At 39.0% G+C, this 21,331-nt stretch overlaps 1 protein-coding gene across 5 annotated transcripts in view; it reads right to left on the reverse strand.

Moving 5' to 3' along the window:
* Positions 1–21,331, reverse strand: part of vps50 (VPS50 subunit of EARP/GARPII complex) — a 207,510-nt gene that overhangs the window by 102,477 nt on the left and 83,702 nt on the right. For all 5 annotated transcript variants that reach the window (XM_083523569.1, XM_083523567.1, XM_083523570.1 and 2 more), the window contains exons 14-16: positions 3,330–3,421; positions 3,143–3,237; positions 2,643–2,741 (exon numbers count right to left, since the gene is read on the reverse strand). In XM_083523569.1, coding sequence (XP_083379695.1) covers positions 2,643–2,741; positions 3,143–3,237; positions 3,330–3,421 — 286 coding nt within the window. The remainder of the gene's footprint in view (positions 1–2,642; positions 2,742–3,142; positions 3,238–3,329; positions 3,422–21,331) is intronic.

The raw sequence follows: 21,331 nt of genomic DNA on the forward strand, positions 1-21,331 counted from the left end.
TTATATTTGTTTTTTTGCAATACAAAGGCCTGATTGTGAAAGGGGCAATGAGTTAGAAGTCAGAAGGCACTTAAGTAAATTGATGATTTGTTGTCTGTCTGAACCAAAGAAATAAAAGCGAACTATTTGTACCATAGTAAATTGCAGAGCATCATATTTTTTTACCATTACATCGTATTGCATTGAATCGTATCGTGTTGAATTGCATCGAAATCGGATCGTACTGCATCGGAATAGGAGTGAATCGCATCGGCAGCTGCTTCATATGTATATTTAATGATCGTAGCGTTTTTTTGAGATGCAAATCGCATTATCCAAAGGACACACTGTCATGTTGTATTTGAGCATTAGTGGATGCAAGTGCAGTTCAATGGGTGCATTTTATTAAACCTGCACAGGCAGAGAAGTCTGAATCGGCAGGACTAAGTCTAAACAGGAAACAGGGAAAAGTCAGGCAACTACCTAGGGTAACTGGGACTAACTAGGGCAAATTAGGAAGAACAGGAAAAAAAAAAAATGAAACAAAGGATTGATATGAATCAGGAGCAAACACTGAACTTTGCACCAAAACTGCAGAAAAAAAGACAATACACACATTACACAAAACAAGGAAGTAGAGACACCTGTCGATGAAAAGACGTATAAAAATGAACCAATGAGGCAACAGGGGTGGAAATATGACATAAAAGTAAAAAACGAACATAGCAGCAAACAGGGGAATGAGGAATACTATAGCTAATGGTCTATTTAAAAAAAAAAAACACCTCCGGCTAGAAACACATCAGAGAGAGAGATATTTCTTGACACACGGTGACAATGTTGTTACCAAACTCTTTAGAATTAAAATAACCTGACACATCAGTCTTAAATAATCTGCCCCTGATAAGTTGTGAAAAGAATGTGGGAAAAATGTTACAAAATAATTAATAACCAGAGTGTGTGTGTGTGTGTGTGTGTGTGTGTGTGTGTGTGTGTGTGTGTGTGTGTGTGTGTACGCTAAAAGTGAAGGGATCTGCACTACAGGGACCGTGTTCATGTTTGCATAACTGAGAATCACTCGGTCTTTGTGTTAATAAGGTCAGAGTAAAAGTAAACACGCACAGCACAGAGTAACCATTTGTTAGATGTGAACCTTAGAGCTCGCAACACATCAAGCAGTCAGATTAAGACATTACAATTGTAAAATAAGACTCAAAATAACACAATACACCCCGGGACAAACGTACTAGAGAAGAGGAGACGAGAACACACACACACACACACACACACACACACACACACACACACACACAGGGATAACGATGGTTTTACGATGAGAAACATGAGGTCAGTTTCACAATTCTGCAGTTATGACCCCATAAGCATATGGGCAAATATTTGTCTATACAGTATCGAATTAAAATCTATTAAAATCCATATTCTTTCAGACTCAGAAAAAGTGCAATATTTTATACAAATTTCAATTTGTAACTATATATACCAAATATAACTATTATAAATGCATAGTATTATAATGTATGTATAATATATTATATCATATATACTATAACATCATATATCAGGAGGGTCTATTAACTTTAATATCCAATTTCCATTGGTCGCCACAGCGGATCATCCGCATATTTGATTTGGCACATGTTTATACACTGGATGCCCTTCCTAACGCAACCCTCTCCATTTATCCGGACTTGGGACCGGCACTGAGAGTGCACTGGCTTGTGCAACCCTAATGGCTGGGGTTGGTTCCAGAAGATGTACTAAAATGGTTGCTAAAATTTGAGGGGTGTACTCACTTTTGTGAATTACTGTGTGTGTGTGACTCATAATCACAACTTAATCGCACAATTTTTCTGTACCTTAAATTTATATTTATCACATTTGTAATACTCTAATCAACATGGGAATGGACAAATATGGATGCTTTATGAAAATCTATTTTTATTATTAGTGAAACCAAACATTGTTGTAATTATGGAGTTTTAAATTATGTAAATGATCAGGACACCAAACATAACTTTTGTTATGTTTCCAATAAGGTAATACCAGAGAAACTGTACCTCTTCTAACTAACATACATTTTGATTTCTGGATTTTTTTTTTTAGTTTATGTCTCTCACAGTGGACATGCACCTACGATGACAATTTCAGACCCCTCCATGATTTCTAAGTGGGAGAACTTGCAAAATAGCAGCGTGTTCAAATACTTATTTTCCTCACTGTGTATATATATATATATATATTAAGGAAAGGAATAATTGGATTCCGTGCAGAATGAAATCGAGGTTGTAGTCTGAAGAAAACTAAACACACGTGAAAACCAGCTAGTTTAAAATTCAGAGTTGCTAAAAAAAAAACAACAACAGTATTCATTTACGAGTCTACAGAAACAGAATACTATTTTATAAAAACGTAAAAATGCTGTGGAACAGACGATGACCCAAAACACAAAGGACTTCAGGGGAAAAAAGTAGTAGACGCTGCTTAAATCACTGCTGAAGAGTAGCAGGAAAAGAGGAACGCACCGGCTTGGTGATTTCTCCAGCGCGATGTGGCTATTGCGATAGGCAACTAAATATTGCATATTGTTTACTTTAGCACGAGTGAGCAAAGATTCAGGGAAGAGCACAGGATGGACAGCTCACCTGTGATAGTTTTTGAAGTAGTTCACGCTCTGTCTCTTAATGGACTCCTGAAGAACCTCAGACTTGCTGCCACAGAACTCCTCCCCCACCTGCATCAGCCTAGAGACACAAAGTGTAGAAGAAATGCAGAAAAATAGGATCGTGTTTGGCCATGAAAAAGAAAGACAAACAGAGAGAGAGAGCTTGCATACATTAACAATAATAGTTGCTGGCACTCTTTAGAGATCCGAGTTCTTATTAACCCCATACGGTTGTTTTCACAGCACATCTGACCTACGTGTTGCTATTGCTGCTATCCCATGAGCTGTGGCCCCACTCACTCAGCGGCCTTTTAATTAGACGTCTTGTAAAGAAGCTGTCTGGAAATCCTCTCTCACTGTGGAACAAGCGGCTTCATTGATGCCCTCCCTCATCGGCAGGTTAAACACACTGGGCTCGGACAGCCGAGAAGGCCTTGTGCCAAACTAATTAGCGCTAATGAGGACGAGGCTTCTTCTTACCTGCTAATAATGTCCAGCACCACAATGAAGTCGTCGTACTTGAAGTTGGACATGTCCGTCCCCAGTAAATAGGCTTTCACTTTCAGCTGGACGTCCTGGAAGCAGGAAAACAGGTAGGTGCATTAAGAGTGCTGACAAAGAAAAACAAGAATGATTTGCGAAACTGGAACGTGGGAGTGGTGCTGACCTGCCAAATCCGGCTTAGGCCATGTTCAAGCTTTTTCTTCACATAGCTGTGGCCCACTGTAGATTCCTCTGAGCCTTCAACACTGGTACCATCTGTAAAAACAAGACCCCAAAAAAGGACATTAATAATATACAGTATAATTAAAGGGTGAGTGAGTGAGTGAGTGAGTGAGTGGGCGAGTGAGTGAGTAAGTGACTGGGTGAGTGAGAGAATGGGTGAGTAAGTAAGTGACTGGGTGAGTAAGTGAGTGAGAGAGAGGGTGAGTGAGTAAGTGAGAGGGTGCATGAGAGAGGGTGAGTGAGTGACTGGGTGGGTGGGTGAGCGAGCGAGCGAGTGAGTAAGTGAGTGAAATTGACCGGGTGAGTAAATGAGTGAGTGAGTGACAGTGACTGGGTGAGAGAGTAAATGAGTGAGTGACTGGGTGAGTGACTGAGTGATTGATTGAGGGACAGTGAATGGGTGGTTGAATGAGTAAGTGAGTGAGTGAGTAAGTGAGTGAGAGGGTGAGTGAGTGAGAGGGTGGGTGACTGGGTGAGCAAGCGAGTGAGTGAGTGAGTGAGTGAGTGAGTGAGTGAGTGAGTGAGTGAGTGAGTGGATGAGTAAGTGAGTGACAGTGACCGGGTGAGTAAGTAAATGAGTGAGTGAGTGAGTAAGCGAGTGAGTGAGTGATTGAGTGACAGTGACTGGGTAAGTAAATAAATGAGTGAGTGAGTGAGTGAGTGAGTGAGTGAGTGAGTGGATGAGTAAGTGAGTGACAGTGACCGGGTGAGTAAGTAAATGAGTGAGTGAGTGAGTGAGTAAGTGAGTGAGTGACTGGGTGAGTGAGTGAGTAAGCGAGTGAGTGAGTGATTGAGTGACAGTGACTGGGTAAGTAAATAAATGAGTGAGTGAGTGACAGGGTAACTGAGTTACAGTGACTGGGTGAGAGTGAGTGAGTGAGTGAGTGAGTGAGTGAGTGAGTGAGTGAGTGAGTGAGTGTGTGATTGAGGGACAGTGACTGGGTGGTTGAATGAGTGAGTGAGTGAGTGAGTGAGTGAGTGAGTGAGTGAGTGAATGAGTGAATGAGTGACAGTGACTGGGTGAGTAAGTAAATGAGTGAGTAAGTGAGTGAGTGAGTGACAGGGTAAGTGAGTGACTGAGTGAGTGAGTGAGTGAGTAGGTGAGTAAGTGAGTAAGTGAGTGTGAGTGAGTGGGTGATTGAGGGACAGTGACTGGGTGGTTAAATGAGTGAGTGAGTAAGTAAATGAGTGAGTGAGTGAGTAAGTGAGTGAGCGAGTAAGTGAGTGAAAGTGACCGGGTGAGTAAGTAAATGAGTGAGTGAGTGAGTAAGTGAGTGAGTGACTGGGTGAGTGAGTGAGTAAGCTAATGAGTGAGTGATTGAGTGACAGTGACTGGGTGAGTGAGTGAGTAAGCTAATGAGTGAGTGATTGAGTGACAGTGACTGGGTGAGTAAATAAATGAGTGAGTGAGTAAGTGAGTGAGTGACAGGGTAACTGAGTTACAGTGACTGGGTGAGTGAGTGAGTAAATGAGTGAGTGAGTGAGTGAGTGAGTGAGTGAGTGAGTGAGTGAGTGAGTGTGAGTGAGTGTGAGTGAGTGTGAGTGAGTGATTGAGGGACAGTGACTGGGTGGTTGAATGAGTGAGTAAGTGAGTGAGTGAATGAGTGACAGTGACTGGGTGAGTAAGTAAATGAGTGAGTAAGTGAGTGATTGAGTGACAGGGTAAGTGAGTGACAGTGAGTGTGAGTGAGTGTGAGTAAGTGATTGAGGGACAGTGACTGGGTGGTTAAATGAGTGAGTGAGTAAGTAAATGAGTGAGTGAGTGAGTGAGTGAGTGAGTGACAGGGTGAGTGAATAAATAAGTGAGTGAGTGAGTAAGTGTGAGTGAGTGTGAGTGAGTGATTAAGGGACAGTTACTGGGTGGTTGAATAAGGGAGTGAGTGAGTGAGTGAGTGACAGTCACCGGGTGAGTAAGTAAATGACAGTGACTGGGTGAGTGAGTGAATGAGTGGGTGAGTGAGTAAGTGAGTGTGTGTGTGAGTGAGTGAGTGAGTGAGTGAGTGAGTAAATGAGTGAGTGAGTGAGTGAGTGAGTGAGTGAGTGAGTGAGTGAGTGAGTGAGTGAGTGAGTGAGTGAGTGAGTGAGTGAGTGAGAGTGACTGGGTGGTTGAATAAGTAAGTGAGTAACAGTGACTGGGTGAGTGAGTGAGTGACAGTGACTGGGTGAGTGAGTAAATGAGTGAGTGAGTGAGTGAGTGAGTAACAGTGACTGGGTGAGTGAGTAAATGAGTGAGTGACAGTGACTGGGTGAGTGAGCGAGCGAGCAAGTGACGGTGACTGGGTGAGTGAGAGGGTGAGTAAGTAAGTGAGTGTGTGAGAATGAGAGAGAGACTGAATGGGTGAATGAGTGAGTGAATAAGTAAATGACTGAGGGAGTTAACGGATGATTGAGTGAGTGACAGTAAGTGGGTGAATGAGTGGCACCGAGTGAATGAGTGACGTGGTGAGTGAGTAAGAAACGTACGGAAGGAAGACTAAATTAAAAGACATCAAACTTTCACTATTTACATTAAAGAAAATGAAATGAATTAAACTGCATTAGCCGGGGTTCCTCTCAAAAATGAGAAACCATCACACACACACACACACACTACAGCATGCAATGTACACTGTTACTCTCCTGCAGGTCTGTAATAACCCTAATAGTAAAAAATCACTGGCTATTTGCTAATAACACGAGAGCGCAACAACGCCATTCTGTGACTCGACCAGCACCGGATCACAGCTGCCACTCAGCTTCAGGAAATGTGGCATGCTCCTGCGACAAAACATTTTTGTGTTAGCACTCTATATTCATGTCCACTGCACAGAGATGTAAAGCTTTATTACAGCAGTCTGATCTTATGCTGTTTAGCAATAAAATAAACTGCTTTATGTAGCCTCCAGTAGAAAGGAAAGGGAACGGTTGGTGTAACACACTTCTGAAAACCTTTCATTCCTTAAGTACCCCAGAATGGCCCCTTCTATGTGAAAAGTGTGCCTTAGAAAAGAAATAAAGTTATATGACTATATTACAGAGCATGTAATGGTGGCAGTAAAAGTAAATGTCTTGTAGACACTTTGTGCTTGCTGACTAGCGATACGAGACGTCCCAGTGCAGGCCAGGACATTATAACAGAACAACGTGAAGAAAAATGTGGCAGTTACCTTATTATTCAGGGAGAAAATTAAAGTTTTCTTTCCAATTGGACTAAAAGACATTCTGTTTTTACAATTATGTCTAAAGTGTGTATGCATTTCTAAAGTATTCAATAATATACAATATGATCAAAAACATTAGGAGTGAGTTTGTAAGGGATAAGGTGATTGCATAACTGAGTAAAGGATGAAGTGTGTGAGTAAAATGTGAATGATTGGGTGAGTGAATGAGTAAGTGAGTAAGTGAGTGAATGATTGAGTAGATAAGTGAGTGAATGATTGAGTGAGTAAATGATTGAGTGAGTGACTGAGTGATTGAGTGAGTGACTGAATGATTGAGTGAGTGGGTGAGTGAGTGAGTGCGTGAGAGTGAATGAGTGACTTGGTGAGCAGGCGAGTAAGTGAGTGAGTGAGTGAGTGAGTGAATGATTGAGTGAATGATTGACTGGGTGAGTAAGTGAGTGAGTGAGTTAATGATTGAGTGAGTGAGTGAATGATTGAGTGAATGATTGACTGGGTGAGTAAGTGAGTGAGTAAGTGACTGAATGATTGAGAGAATGAGTAAGTGAGTGAGTGAGTGAGGGGGTTAATGATTGAGTGAGTTAATAATGATTGAGAGAATGAGTGTGTAAATGAGTGAGTGAGTGAATGATTGCTTGAATGAGTGAGTGAGTAAGTGAGTGAATGAATGAGTGAGTAAGTAAATGAATGATTGAGTGAGTGAGTTAATGATTGAGTAAGTGAGTGAGTAAGCGAGTTAATGATTGAGTGAGTGAGTGAGTGAGTGAGTGACTGAATGATTGAGTGACTGAATGATTGAGAGGATGAGTGAGTGAGTGAGAGAGAGAGAGAGAGAGAGAGAGAGAGAGAGAGAGAGAGAGAGAGAGAAAGAGTAAAAATCAGAATTCTCTTTTAGAACTAAAAGCAAAAATGATCCCTGAAAGAAGAGCTGCATGACATTTCCATGGCATTCAGGGGGAAATGACTGCGCTTCTCTAAAGTAAAAAAGCACACTAGAGGAAAATCGGTATTTGCAGCCGGGACCAGATTTCTGAACCTTTTCCACAAATTGGACTGTTTTCTGGTTATGCCGTGTCTCGAGTTTGTCCCCAGTCCCGCATTAAACACAAGCCGGGTCTGTATGCACGCTCGAACATCAAAACATCAAATTCCCACGATGCTCCGGTGCTGACGCCCGGTGGACAGAGCTCCAAGCCCTTGCTGACGTTTATTTCTTGGACACGGCACGCATGTTTTATAAACTCTCCATCACTCACAGGCAATTTCATCAGTGACTCACAGAGGTAGAGTACATGTCCAAACCACACACAGAACAAAATTTGGTAGAACATTAACAACCGCCCCTCCAGCACGGTCCAGGGATTACACTGCTGTGTTTAAAACAAACTGCATGAACTAACCCATTTCAGTTTGTTCAGATGAAAAAAACATCTTAGAGGCAGGCTGACCGTGCTCGTGTTCAAAAACCTCGTACCATACCGGTGAAGCACAAACGCACGTGATTTATTTGCATAAGAACTGAGTGACATCAAATAGATTTAAAAACACACAGAGTGGCGCTTTCTAATCTTGGCTCACTGCAAAAATGCTGTAGAAGCAAAAGGGGTCAATTGGAGTTCTTAAAAAAAAAATTCTAATAATTAAAAAAATAGACACACCCAAAAAGTGCTTCTCAAGTAGTTTCCTGGGAGTAACTCCAGCTGCTGATGTATAACAATATATTCTCTTCAGCCCCTCTATTTCTGGTCCTAAAAGATCTCTGTAAACAGGGTTTCTGCAGGACTTTTTTTTAAACCATTACCGGTGAAACTTAAGACGTATATTACATCACAACACAAATACGATGTTGCAACTGGCCTGTAAAAATAAAATCCGTTTTACGTCTGTGGTACAATCTGAGAGATTCACTCCAATAACAGAAAGCTGATTAGCTGTTGCATGCTGGTCTCATTTGTAGTCGTAATACAGCGAATTATATTTGGACTGTAGAAAGAAGAAACTACAACACCAAAGAAACAAACAAAAACAATCTTAAGTGCTGCGGGAGCATGGACACTGGAAAATTAGGACCTGTTTAAAATTATTTAAGACCTAGAACAGCGAATTTAAGAACTTCTGAAGGCCTGCAATTCTCTTGCAAAATCTTAGAAATAATTGTTTTGGTCACAATAGAACATGGAAAACGTATCAAATGTTTAGACTGGGGATATATATCATTTTAAGGTGCAAAAAAAGGTCATTTTGAATTTTATTGGATGCAAAAAGTAAAACAAAATAATTATTGGGACGGGCAGCAATAAAAAATAGCATTATTAAAGATAAAATAAAAATTATTAAAAACAGTTAGAGAAACATTGTCAACTAATTAGATTAATAGATTATATAAGTGCATTAGTGTCTGTGAAATAGGCAGTTTGCACATGTGGAAAGTCTCCATCAACGCTTAATGGTATTTACAGGTTTTAGAGCAACAAATGCTTCCATCCAGAAAATGCATTTTTACATACATATTGCATATTTGAGCAAGACAATGCTAACTGCCTAATGCATCTATTACACTTCATAGTAGAAGAGTCTGGGTATTAAACTGGTCTGCATGCAGTCTAAACCTTTTAAACAAACAAAAAACACAACAAAGAACACCCAGAACTGTTGAGCAGCTAGAATCCTGTATCAGACACATTAATATGAAACAACATTCCTCTCCCAAAACTTCAGCATCTGGTCTTCTCAGTTCCCAGATGTATACAGACAGAAGACGTGATGCTATGCAGTGGTAAATATGGCACTGTCCCAACTTTTTGGAGACATATTGCAGCCATCAAATCATTGTTTTTATGTACATTTTGCACAGCTTCCTGAATTGGGGTTCTAGATATTTCACTTGAACAACGAGACCCAAACCTTTTCCAGCATGACGATGTGTGAAACTGGGCAAATCTGCCACAGAGATGTTAGACATGGCATACGTTTGAAGAACATCAGAAAGACGATGAGAGATCAGGAAGACTTTAGATGAGCTCGACCCTCCAAAAATGTAAAATACGGCAACTGGTGCATGATGATCGTCAGAGAACAATCCACAAGATCTCACTTCCGTACCCACCCTACTCACCAGATATGGCCCCTGCAGACTTCACCCTCTTCCCAAAGATGAAGATCCTGGTCAAAGGTTGCCGTTTTCATCAAAAATTTTCATCGAATCACGGAAGGTGACTGAAACGCTTCGTCAAAGAAGACTTCTAGGTAACATCCCAGAAGTGGCAGGAAGGCTGGGAGCACTGTATTACTGTGCAAGGTGACTATTTTAAAGGTGATATTGTGTGAATGTAAATAATTCCGATAGTTTCTTGTAAACAGAGCTCGTCTCAAAACTTTTTGACTCCATCTCATATGTCTTTCGGCTCACTTTAGAGCTCACATTTAAGGAAAAATAAATCTCACCACAAATCAGATGACGTCTTTGCTTCCTGCATTCCCTTCATTACCTTTCCCACTGCAATGAAAGCATTACAGAGAGAACCAACTCGATCTCCATCATAGACTGGTCGTTTTGGACCACACCCGAGTGTAACTGCTGAGGCACCTTAAATACACTGACTCGAAGAGGAGACTGGGTTCGGGTTCACACACACCGAGACGACAATGTAAGAACAGTCATGAGTAAAACAGCCATGAGCTCATCCACAAGCTTCCTGGAGGATTTTAATAGAAACTAGATCAAGATCTATCTAAATGAGCATGAGAAAAAGAAAAAGCTGTCTGTCTGCTCTCACTCGGCTATAACGAGACTAATATTGCTTTTCATTGAAAATAAATAAATAAATAAACACATAAAAAAAAAAAAAAAAAGGATGACAGCTGACATATTCCCAGTTTCCGTTTCTTGCATGAGCTATAAAACCAATCGTGTCTGTTTTGCATGGGTGTCCGAATAAGTTTGCGATTTAGTGTATATGTACCCAAAAAGCTCAAAACACAAGTGTATGCAAAAAGATCCATTTTTGATCTGCGATGTGATAAAATTACAATTTATGTAATGCAGTACCACCAAGGGCAAGTATTCAACTTATGGAAAGCAGGTTTTCCGCCAGGTAATAAAAAATGCAAAGCATAACGTTATAATAATTTTTTAGAGAATATAATAGTATTATATAATGTATGAGGTGGTATCAAAAGGTTTCCAGACAAGAAAGTACTTTATTTATCTAAGTTTGCACACTTTCATCTCCAAAATAGTTGCACAGCTCCCGATGTACACAGGACGAGGTTTTTTATGGCACAACGACTTATAAAGGTCGGTGCTCCCTGTGGCTGTGCGTGCAGCCTTGTGCTGCCATCTGTTGGTGTGTTAAAAACTGGTCTCGAAACATTCTAATAAATAACAGACGATATAGAGTTACAGATTTTCATTGCACAAATTTATTCTTAATATCTTGGGAAATTATGTGCCATAATAAAAATATTGATAATATTTGTTACATGTGCAATATCAGTTTCACTTCTGCTCCATATTTTGTACAGTTTATTTCAGTAAGATTGAAAATTCATTGATTGTACAGCATTTACATTTAATATACAACTTAATAAGAATTGTATATTCAATCACATAAATTTTAGTTTACATGAATTTTCCTGTGAGCTACTGCAAACCAACAATGTTCCTGTGTGATAATTCAATAAATTATTCTGATTCTGTTATTATTAATGACCTGTTACAGATGTTAAATATTTCTTAACATAATAAAAAAGTTTCTCATAACTGCTTTCCTTTATTTTTTTTTATTGTATTTTGTATATATACAGTACTTTAATAATTTCTTGGTGATCTAAAAACAGACTTGTAATGTTGACATTTTCAGAAATATGAAATATTAAAATATGTAACATCCGTTTAAGTTTATTTACGAATATGCGTGAATTGTATTACGTTCAATTTCTGCAAGCTTCTAAGCTCCAAACATTTACAACACAAAATGTTCAACTAAAGTTGCACCGTTCACTTGAGACTTCTATTCTTCTACTTCTGCTAATTCTGCTTCTGCTGAAATCTGTTGAAAGCTAATAAACGGCCATTTTTTTTTCCTTTTATTTATGAAATCAAACTCATTATTCTAAACTCCCGAGAGAAAAGGCCAGGTGTGAGGTCAGTGCTATGATTGAGGTGTTGAGGGTAAAAGATCCAATCCCCCATGAGTGAATTAAACTGTTACCTACTATTGCAATGACTCATTATCAGCTTTCACAGTGTCGAAACTTTTACGGATTTATACTGTTTCTTTCTTTAGTGATGAACCATGAGAGTCTCCACAAAACGAGTTTCAGAAGAATACATTTATGAGGGCGCACAGCATAAAAATCTTAAAAGAAATAAACCCACAGAAGGGCCACTTATACGACCGTTATAAATGGCCGGTGGATTCTTTAAATACCTTAAAAAAATATAGTACTTCCAGCTCACTTTTACTTCTCTGATTCAGACAGACAGCAATTCATCAATTTACTTAATTGCCTTCTTTATATATCTTAATTGACTTTTTACACATGGTCCTTTGTAGCACAAAAAAAAAGAAAAAAGGATGAAATAAAACCATCTTTTCCTGTTGTGTCTCCAGGAAGACGCAGCTCTACCTCTGCCAGGTTAATTTGTATTCTATGTGAGTCTCAGGACATGCCTCGGCCTCCGTAGTGTTGTGATACGTCAAATTCACGTAGCAGCAGCGGTGCTGAGAGAACGGACGTGCTCGGGAAACGTTTTAGCGACGAGAAATTGATATACATATCGAATATTGGTCACGTTTGGTAACGTTTTTGCCGATGCACTGATAGGAATCCCTACTACGTATGGATCTATCGCTCTAGATATCTATCTAGATAGATACACACTGGGGTAAATATACTGGGATATGCAGTGCATAGGGTTACTGCACATGGGGGAAGCACCATTGCATGTAATGTATTGATTCTTATATTTACCACTTATTTGTATGTAAAATATGTATACAAAAAAAAAAAACGGTAGATTAGACAGAGAGGTACAACTTCCTCTCTTTTTTTCATGAATACGGGCGATTAGAGACAGAAACCCAGCATTCCTAATTAGCATGGATGCAACAGTGCAAGTCTGGAGCTTCATTAATTAGATCAAAACATTGCTGCAGGACACTGGTTAATCTGAAATGTCTCCCTCTGTCGCAGGGGGGAAGAAAAAAAAAACAGGAAGTGAAATTTAAAAACAAGTCGTCCAACACTAAGATCTTATAACACACCATAAAAGCGTTGCTTTGAAAACAAAATTTAGAGCAACTCATGGCTAGACCCTCGTCATCTCTTCACTTCCCTCCCTTTTCTCCAGTTCCTTGAAGAACAAAGACAACCTGCTGAGCTTTCCATAAAAAAAGCAGCACTGAGCATTCCAAGAAACGGCATCAATCTTTACTCCCGGGGAGTAATCCTGCTGAAAACGAGCCCAACATCTAATCCTGAGCATTTTTTATGAGATATCACTTTTAATCAGATAGGGATTTTTTTCCACCTAACTCCGGAACGTTGCATTGTTGCCGATTATGCGCTACGCTAAATTAGACGCCGAAGTCAGTCACAGGCCAGCAGAGCCAATTTACCTGTTGACAGCACTGCCAAATTAAAATAGGCAAGGAAAGTAGACTTAACAAGGGCAGAGATAAATGCAGCAGGCACTGGCAGGCAATGAGAAGTGTAATTGTCAATTTGAAATGGGATTGGTACATTATTCAAAGTTTCACACACATACCCAAGCAGCTGCTTTTTTTTCCCCCACAAGTGCAAAAAAAAGAGCCCAAAAATTTGATAAATAGAAAATAAATAAAAATTTAAAGCTATGATACTTCAGGTACTGTAACACCCCATGAATCCTATGATAGACAATTCAGAAAATAGTTCATTATGAATAGCTCTAAAGTGCTTTGTTTAGCAACATGACTATTTATAAGATTTACAGTTTGTCATAGAAAATCATTACCATATTCACTTAAACTTTTCACTTTACAGTATCAATGAAAAAAATAAAGAAAAAAAATAAAAACAACCGAAAAGAGCCTCTGGTTATTTTTTATTCAGATACCATCAGTTATCAGTGAGCTTGGGTATATTCGCTTTGAAAATAATTTCACTGTAAATAAAGACCAATCATGCTTGATAAGGTCAGTCTACGATGGCGTATAGGAGTGTAGAAAAGATAAAAAGTAACCTTGCTACAAAAAAATCCTTTCTGCTACACTGGAGGCATTGACATCGCCAGGAAACCATTCCAGGAGGTGGGGTTATGGAATATACTAAATCTGGATGCCAGGCAATAGTAAGACCTGTAAAAACACACTTTTCTTTGTTTTTTTTTTGTTTTTATAAAAAAAATTAACCCACAAGCCACTGTCAATTGATCTTGCTGTATTAATATACATCGGTTCTGCCAATTATATTCACCGCCAGTTGATTGATAGAACGATCTGCAAAAATCTATACTGATAGTTTTTCCGGGTTGCGCCTGGGCATTAGCAGTTGAGAAAGTTCGCTGTCATTATGCTGCATGAGAGCGGCCTCTAGAGGCGAATCACTGATGCCATGTGCTTTTGTTTCAGACGTGCTAGTCTGCGTGCTGTACCTCGTTCATGTTAGTTTGCAGTGCACTAAAGTTACCAGATAAAAAGTAACTTATTTTTAAAATGTATTAATAAATACAATGCGTCTAAAGCATTTACTAACCTCAGTTAATGTTACCAATCAAATCTTACTGTAAAGCGTTATCATGTCGTTATAGTATATATAATTAGTTGATAACCTCAACAATGATAAAACTATACTAAATGGACATTCGGTGCCCCCGTATGAGGGCGGGTTCCCTTTTGAGTCTGGTTTCTCTCAAAGTTTCTTCCTGATACAATCTCAGGGAGTTTTTCCTTTCCACAATCGCCACTGGCTCACTCATTAGTGATCGACTTATAAGGAATACACAAATTATCTTTTTCCGGCTGCTCCCATTAGGGGTCGCCACAGCGGATCATCGTTCTCCATCCCACTCTGTCCTCTACATCTGCCTCTTTCAAACCAACTACATGCATGTCTTCCTTCACCTCATACATACTGATCTGGTTTCTAAATTTAAAAGTTATATTCGTAATCTATTTGAATCTCTAAAGCTGCTCTTGGACCATGTCTATTGTTAAAATAAAATTATTTTTTAAGTGAATTGAACTGAATTACAAGGGTTCTTCCCTGCAATGGGAAAACTTAGGTGGAGGTCATATGTGTTTTTTTTTATAAAAATAAATGGCCACGGTTCTATTACTTTCTATGAGTTCTTTCATAATAAACCTATAAATAAATAAGTGGCTGGATGTCAAATAGAAAGATTATCCATCATGAACAATCTGGCAACAAAAACAACGTCAACGAAGGAGCATGTGATTGGACTGATGTTTGAGTGATTGGTGTGTGACAGATGCTTATTGCCAACCTAATCAAACAGCTGATTAGATATTTCTTTCGAAAATCAACTCGGGATCGCAGTTACAACAAAGTTCGAATGCGTTCACAAGTTTTTCAAAAGAGAACCGCTGCTCAAATGTTTTTTTTATTGTATCTAGAAGTTGTTCCAAAATTTGGGTTTTTTTTCTTACCAAAAGAACCTTACAGAATTTACATACGTTTTCATTAAAACTTTGGATCACAAGTTCAACCAGCATTGCCAGGATTCTTTCACAAATATAGTTTTAATTAAAAACTAATTTCCTTTCAAACCCCTAAAACACCAACAACATCTACCCAGAAACCATTAGAAGTCTTCAGAAAATCTAGTAAACAATGCACATACTGATCCTTTCACTTATCGCTCTTGATGTTTACTACTTACACACAAGCTTTGATAGACAGCGAGGATCCTTTTGGAAATGATTAACATGCAGGCACCCGTTTTTTCCTAATATCCCCCCATTTTTCTCTCCAAATCACCGTCCAAATCCCATCCAAATCGCTTTCACAGATACACCCCAAGCCGTTGAAGTGCGTAATTTTAAACCGACACTTATGTTGTGCCACAAGGCAAAGTAACCCACTTGAAGGAAAGCGCTATCTACCCTCTACTGCATACCTGATCTTGGTTGCTTGAACGGGTTTCCTGTTAGTCGACCAGAAAACCAGAAAATTGTACTATTAATAATTTTTTAAATAATAATATCTTAAATGAATCAGCAGGAAGTCTTCAAAAGCTCTATTAAAAATTACGTAGTGAGTCTTTTATAAAGAAGTGTTCCCATAGTCATCAAAAATACACTATATTGCCAAAAGTTTGTGGACACCTTGACGTGTTTTTTAAGCATCGCATTCGCACATTTAGTCCCAATTTGCTTTTATAATCCACTCATAATCCTGCCACTCTTCTGGGAAGATGTTCCTCTAGATTTTGTAGTGTGTTTGTGAAGATTTGTGCTCATTCAGGTTAATATAGTCAGATACTGATGTAGGTGAGGTGTGGAGGTCTGGTATGTAGTCAGTTCTCCAATTCACCCCAAAGTTGTTCAATAGGGTTAAGGTCAGTGCTCTATAGCAGTTCACCACTTTAACCCATGCACAGAAGATCTACATGGGGTTTGCTTTGTAAACAGGGGCGTGCTGGAACAGGTTTGGGTCTGAAGGAAAAATGTCATGCTACTGCATCCAAAGACGTCCTAAACAATTGGTGTGCCTTCAGCTTTGCGATAACAGTTTGGGAAAGAACCACATGCAGTGTGGAAAGTCAGGTGTCCCAATACTTTTGTCATCCACTTCTGATGTACTTCTGACCAGTTACAGTACTTAAGTCTTGACTTAACTTCGTATTTTTACTCAGTATCAAACATATAAGCAACTTTTACTCTCTACTCAAAATTTACGATTCAATATTTGAATATGTAAATTACACAATGAGCGTCACCAATTACATTTTGCACCTCTGTTGAAGATTAACACTCCTCAACCCGCATCTGCGCGACTTTTTAGCCTCATTTTCAGTCCAAAAAGATCTTGGATGAATTCCATGCGCTTTGAAAACCAGCTTTTGTTGAAGTTGAATAAAAATATTGTCCCTCTCTGAGACTGAGAGCTGCATCACGGCAAATCACATTCAGCTCTGAATATTTGGTTTTATTTTATAAAAAATGATTTACTTTTATCTGATTTGTCCCTTGAATACTAATAGTTCTTCTTCCGCATGACATGATACTGTCATTTTATTGGTTAACTGACCCTAATGAAAGATTGTTTTACTACTTTGTCTTTTTTTTGTTTCATTCTGGCATGTTGAAGAGGCTGTTGTGTTGATCAATGCAGTGTTGAGGTGTACAATTTAAATTGTATTTAATGCAATAAAACCTCACAAATCAACTGTTTTGGAGTTTTTCACTAACACAAATCAAATACGTCACCACTTTGCCTCAAGTCATATTGAAATTGGTGACTTTTAAAGACTAAGCTACAATAAAGGAAAATGACCTCATTGCTACAATTTAAAATATATTTAATTTGTATTTCTTATAACAATAGTGAAAATGCTAAGCAGGTTTTCTGGCAAGAACCAAAAAAAAAAAAAAAAACCTTGGATGTCAAATCCCAGCTGTATGAAGTGAGATCTGCATTAGTGCAATACATTTTATGTCAAGTCTTTTGTCTCTCTTTGCAGGACATTTTTCTTTTTCTGCACACAATTAGAATTGCCATTGGAGGTATTTAATATTCAGGGTGGCGTTTCAGCATCGTTATTCCTCTCTGCAAGGCCTCAGAAGACAAATGGAATGACTTTTTGAATAATGCTTTTTCCATTTAGAGTGCTAATGAAGTTGCCATCATTAGTGTAGACAAGAATTAGTACACAATGACCCTTTCGCCGAGTATACGGAAGGGACGCGGTAATGTAAGTAATGCGATTATCACCCGAAGACTGTCCTTATAGTGCTGTCTAAATCTTTAGTCATATGCGCAAGTGTCTGGAATGATAAGGTCACAATTTATTTAGTATAAAACCAACAATATCGAAATAACCCAAGCTCATATATTGTGTATCCTGGATTTTGTGTCCAGACAAAGCCGAAAACCAAGCGCTTGCCAAATACAGGACACTAAACTATAAAATATGGATCACTTCACAAAAAAAAAGCATGCTTCAATGTTTGGACAAAATGATATTGTCTAAAGTCACAGGAATATACGGACAAAAGGTTGTGGACAACTGATCAATATATTAATAGTGAGGATGCCTGGGGTGCAGTCAGTGTTCCCATTCATCCCAAAGGTGTTCAATAGGGTTGAGGTCAGATCTCTACAGCAGGAGATCATCCACTCCAACAAATGTAAAGCATATCCTTATGGAGTTGGGCTTTGTGCACAGGGGTATCGTCATTCTGGAACAGGTTCGAGCAAATGTTATGCTACCACATCCTAGTGTCCCCACAGGTGTCTAGTCAGGTGTCCCCAATACTTTTGTCCTTATAGTGTAGTTCGGATAGTGTTTTATTTTTTGTTTTTAATTTCAGTGTATGCTCCTATTAGAATTTTGTTCACCATGAAATATTGTGGGGGGGGGGGGGGGGGGACAATTAAGCATGAGCAGTTGAATTTATCACTATGTGGAAAAAAATTTGAGCTCTGGATAAATGTATAATTTTTTTCCTCACAAAACACTTTTTTCGACAAACGAGGCAATGCATTATATATATATATTTTTCCGTCGTTTTCTCGTGATCACGACGTCATTTTCTCGCTAAAACAAAAGTTGTTTTCTCGTTGTCACGACATAACGGTAGTCGTTTTCGCGCCTTGTAACCTGTCAAACGCTAACACGCACAGAGCTATTTCAGTTCGAGCGAGTCCCTGATTAAAGTAAGGTGATCATCTATGATTCTGCGATTACGCTGCCTCTAGAACGTGCTCTTATGCCGAACACAGAAAAAATTAATTACTGATCGGAGAAAACAATATTTATTATATCGAGATCACGTGATAACGAGAAGACAACTTTAGTTATGACAAGTTCATGAGAAAACCACGTTATGACAATAAAATTTGGTCCAGATCACGAGAAAACAAGAAAGAAAATAATATTATAATTTATGGCCCCTTAGGACTTTCGTATGTTTAAATATTAGAATAAAATTAAACAAAAAAAAACTGCAGTGCCCATATTGTATTGTCTGATTTAAACCTTACCAACTGTAATTCATTAAAATAACAATAAAGCCACTTTACTCAAAATGGACTCAATTCAGACATGTGCGAACATGTATTTAAATATGCATTAAGTCCTTTAGTATGGCTGTAAACAAATGAATTTGCAGCCCATATTTTAGTCAGGATTCCTTTGGTTGTGTACTTGAGGTCAGGAGAAGATCAAGGAAACTCTATAGTCGGAAAAGTACTTTTTTTTTAATGAGAAAACAATAAAGCTTCCTGCAATTTTCTTACTTAAGAACAAAACTTTTGAGAAGGTTGAATTTGATAAAAGCGCAGCCTGAAAACTACCTCCGCAACCTTATTGCTGCTCTGCTCGACTATCCGAGCCAGAAGATCTAAATCATGAGACAAGCAAGAATCCCAAGCTTATAACGGATAAGCCGCGGCCTGACAGCTCGGCACTGTACATCCACACCCTTCATGCTTCACTGTCGGCAGATTACAAAAGAATCAAGACGTACTGGAGGAACATCTGCTGCGGTGTTTTCTTTGACAATGAACGAGGTGTTAGGAATGAGCACAAAGAGATGGAGCATAAAATTGTTTTACCTTCTTGCTAGATTTGGAGTAAAAAAAAACAAAAAAACAACAACATTCATTAGGAAGAGACACCATCATTTCCTGTCATCCTTAAATCAATAGTCTGGCCAAAAACTACATTTACATAATTACGTTTTTTTCCCCTCACCTCACATGTAATCAATCAACCGGGACACAAACTTTTCTCTCACCACTCGTGTTGAATTTTGCACTTTGTGTATTCTGTACTTAGTCATGCACCTGTTTAGAAATAAGCTCAGTAAAGGCAAGTAAACGTGGATGGCCATCAGGGCCAGCATGGTCTTCTCTGCTCAATCAATAATTGGGAGAAAGCCAGAGCGAGAAAGTGTGTATCTGTTCTTGGAGTTAAATTCTAGGGCGGCCATGTTTGAGAGCCTTGTTTTTCGGGTGGAAATTTAAGTCCCACAGTGACTTGACACATTCCACTTACATTTTAAACCATAAAGTTAAAAAAAAACAAAACGATGTAATTTCCTGTATGGGAATTCAGTAAGCATCGATGTCCATTGATTTTTTTAAGGGGTGTGATGTCTAACGTCTTAAAAATGGCCGACTTTCTTAAAAGTGTCCTGACATCTATAGTGGACAATGTCAAAATTTCACAGTGTGAAGAGTTTACTCTGCACGTACGAGGTGGTCTCACAGTCACAGGGAACACCTCAAGTCAGTGTGCCAAAAGACATTGTCCTGTGCACATCGGGAGCTGTGAAACCGGTGCTACACTGATAACGTGTCTGTAATTCTGACCACGTGCGGAACCCGGCATCAAGCTCTCAGCTCCTGATACACGATCCGCACCCACCCAGCTCGCCAGATTTGCCTCCTGCGGACTTCGTCCTCGAAGATGAAGATCCGGCTCAAGGGTTTTGACACCACTGCGGATATCCAGCAGGAATCGCAGAAGGTGTTTGACATGCTTCGAAATTAAGACTTCCAGGACCTGTTCCAGAGATGTCAGAAATGCTGGGAACGTTGTATTGCTGTGCAAGGGAACAATTTTGAAGGTGATATTGCGTAACCATAGATAAATAAAGTACATTCTTGTAAACATATTAGCTCTGAAAATTGGGTCCACCTAGTATTTCTTCAGTCGTAGTGAAGAAGCACAGTTCAGTAAATTAATAACAGTTCAAACAAAGTCACAAGCAGGCTGCAATGATAAATCTGAACTCCAAAATATATTCAGATTAGAAGCACCTCATGGTTCTGGCTGATCTTTCTCTCACATCCGTTACTTGCTCATATAGAGTGGTTAACACATTGACATTAGTACAAAAATAAGCATTCTATTTGCTGTGTACATGGACCTGCGCCCCAGCGCCATATTCAAGGAATAATTGACAAACCTTCTGATGCTTTCAAACAGAATCGTGTGCCCCTGCAATTCCTAACTAATATATACAGTAAGAAATGCACTGTAATTCTGCTGGTACATAATGCAAACATGCAGAGAACTTAAGACGGACTTTAGACATTACAAACATGTTTGTGGGGGCAAAGCCTGAGTAAAGAATGCCAAAGGACTGAATATTACTAGGGGCAAATTCGATGACACAGAACTGAAAGACTGTTAAAAACGTACATATTGCAAAAAGTACTGTGAAATCAAGTAACTAATACCCGTGATGAGGTTGCCATGGTATTGAGGTACGAGGGGACACTCAATCACAGCTTGTCAGAGTTTTGAGTCGATGGGTTTTGCGCTAATGAGTGTGAAGGAGTTTTACTGAAGCAGGATTCAGAAAGAAGCAGGATTCAGCAATTAATCTAAACTGATCAGCTATAACATAAAAAACACTGCCAGGTTTAGGAAACAGCATTGATTGTAAAGTTACAGTGGGGTCCATGTACCTTCAGGTCATTTAATTTTCATTTTCTAGCTTCTTCGTCGATGCGCAAAAAAAAAGAAAGTCTGAGCAAAACTAAAACAGAAAAATGCTTGATTATTTATGTCTTATTGAAGAACTGCAAAAGCAATACATAAGAG

Source organism: Silurus aristotelis, assembly GCF_946808225.1.
Source record: "Silurus aristotelis genome assembly, chromosome: 21".
In the NCBI taxonomy this organism is placed as follows: domain Eukaryota; kingdom Metazoa; phylum Chordata; class Actinopteri; order Siluriformes; family Siluridae; genus Silurus; species Silurus aristotelis.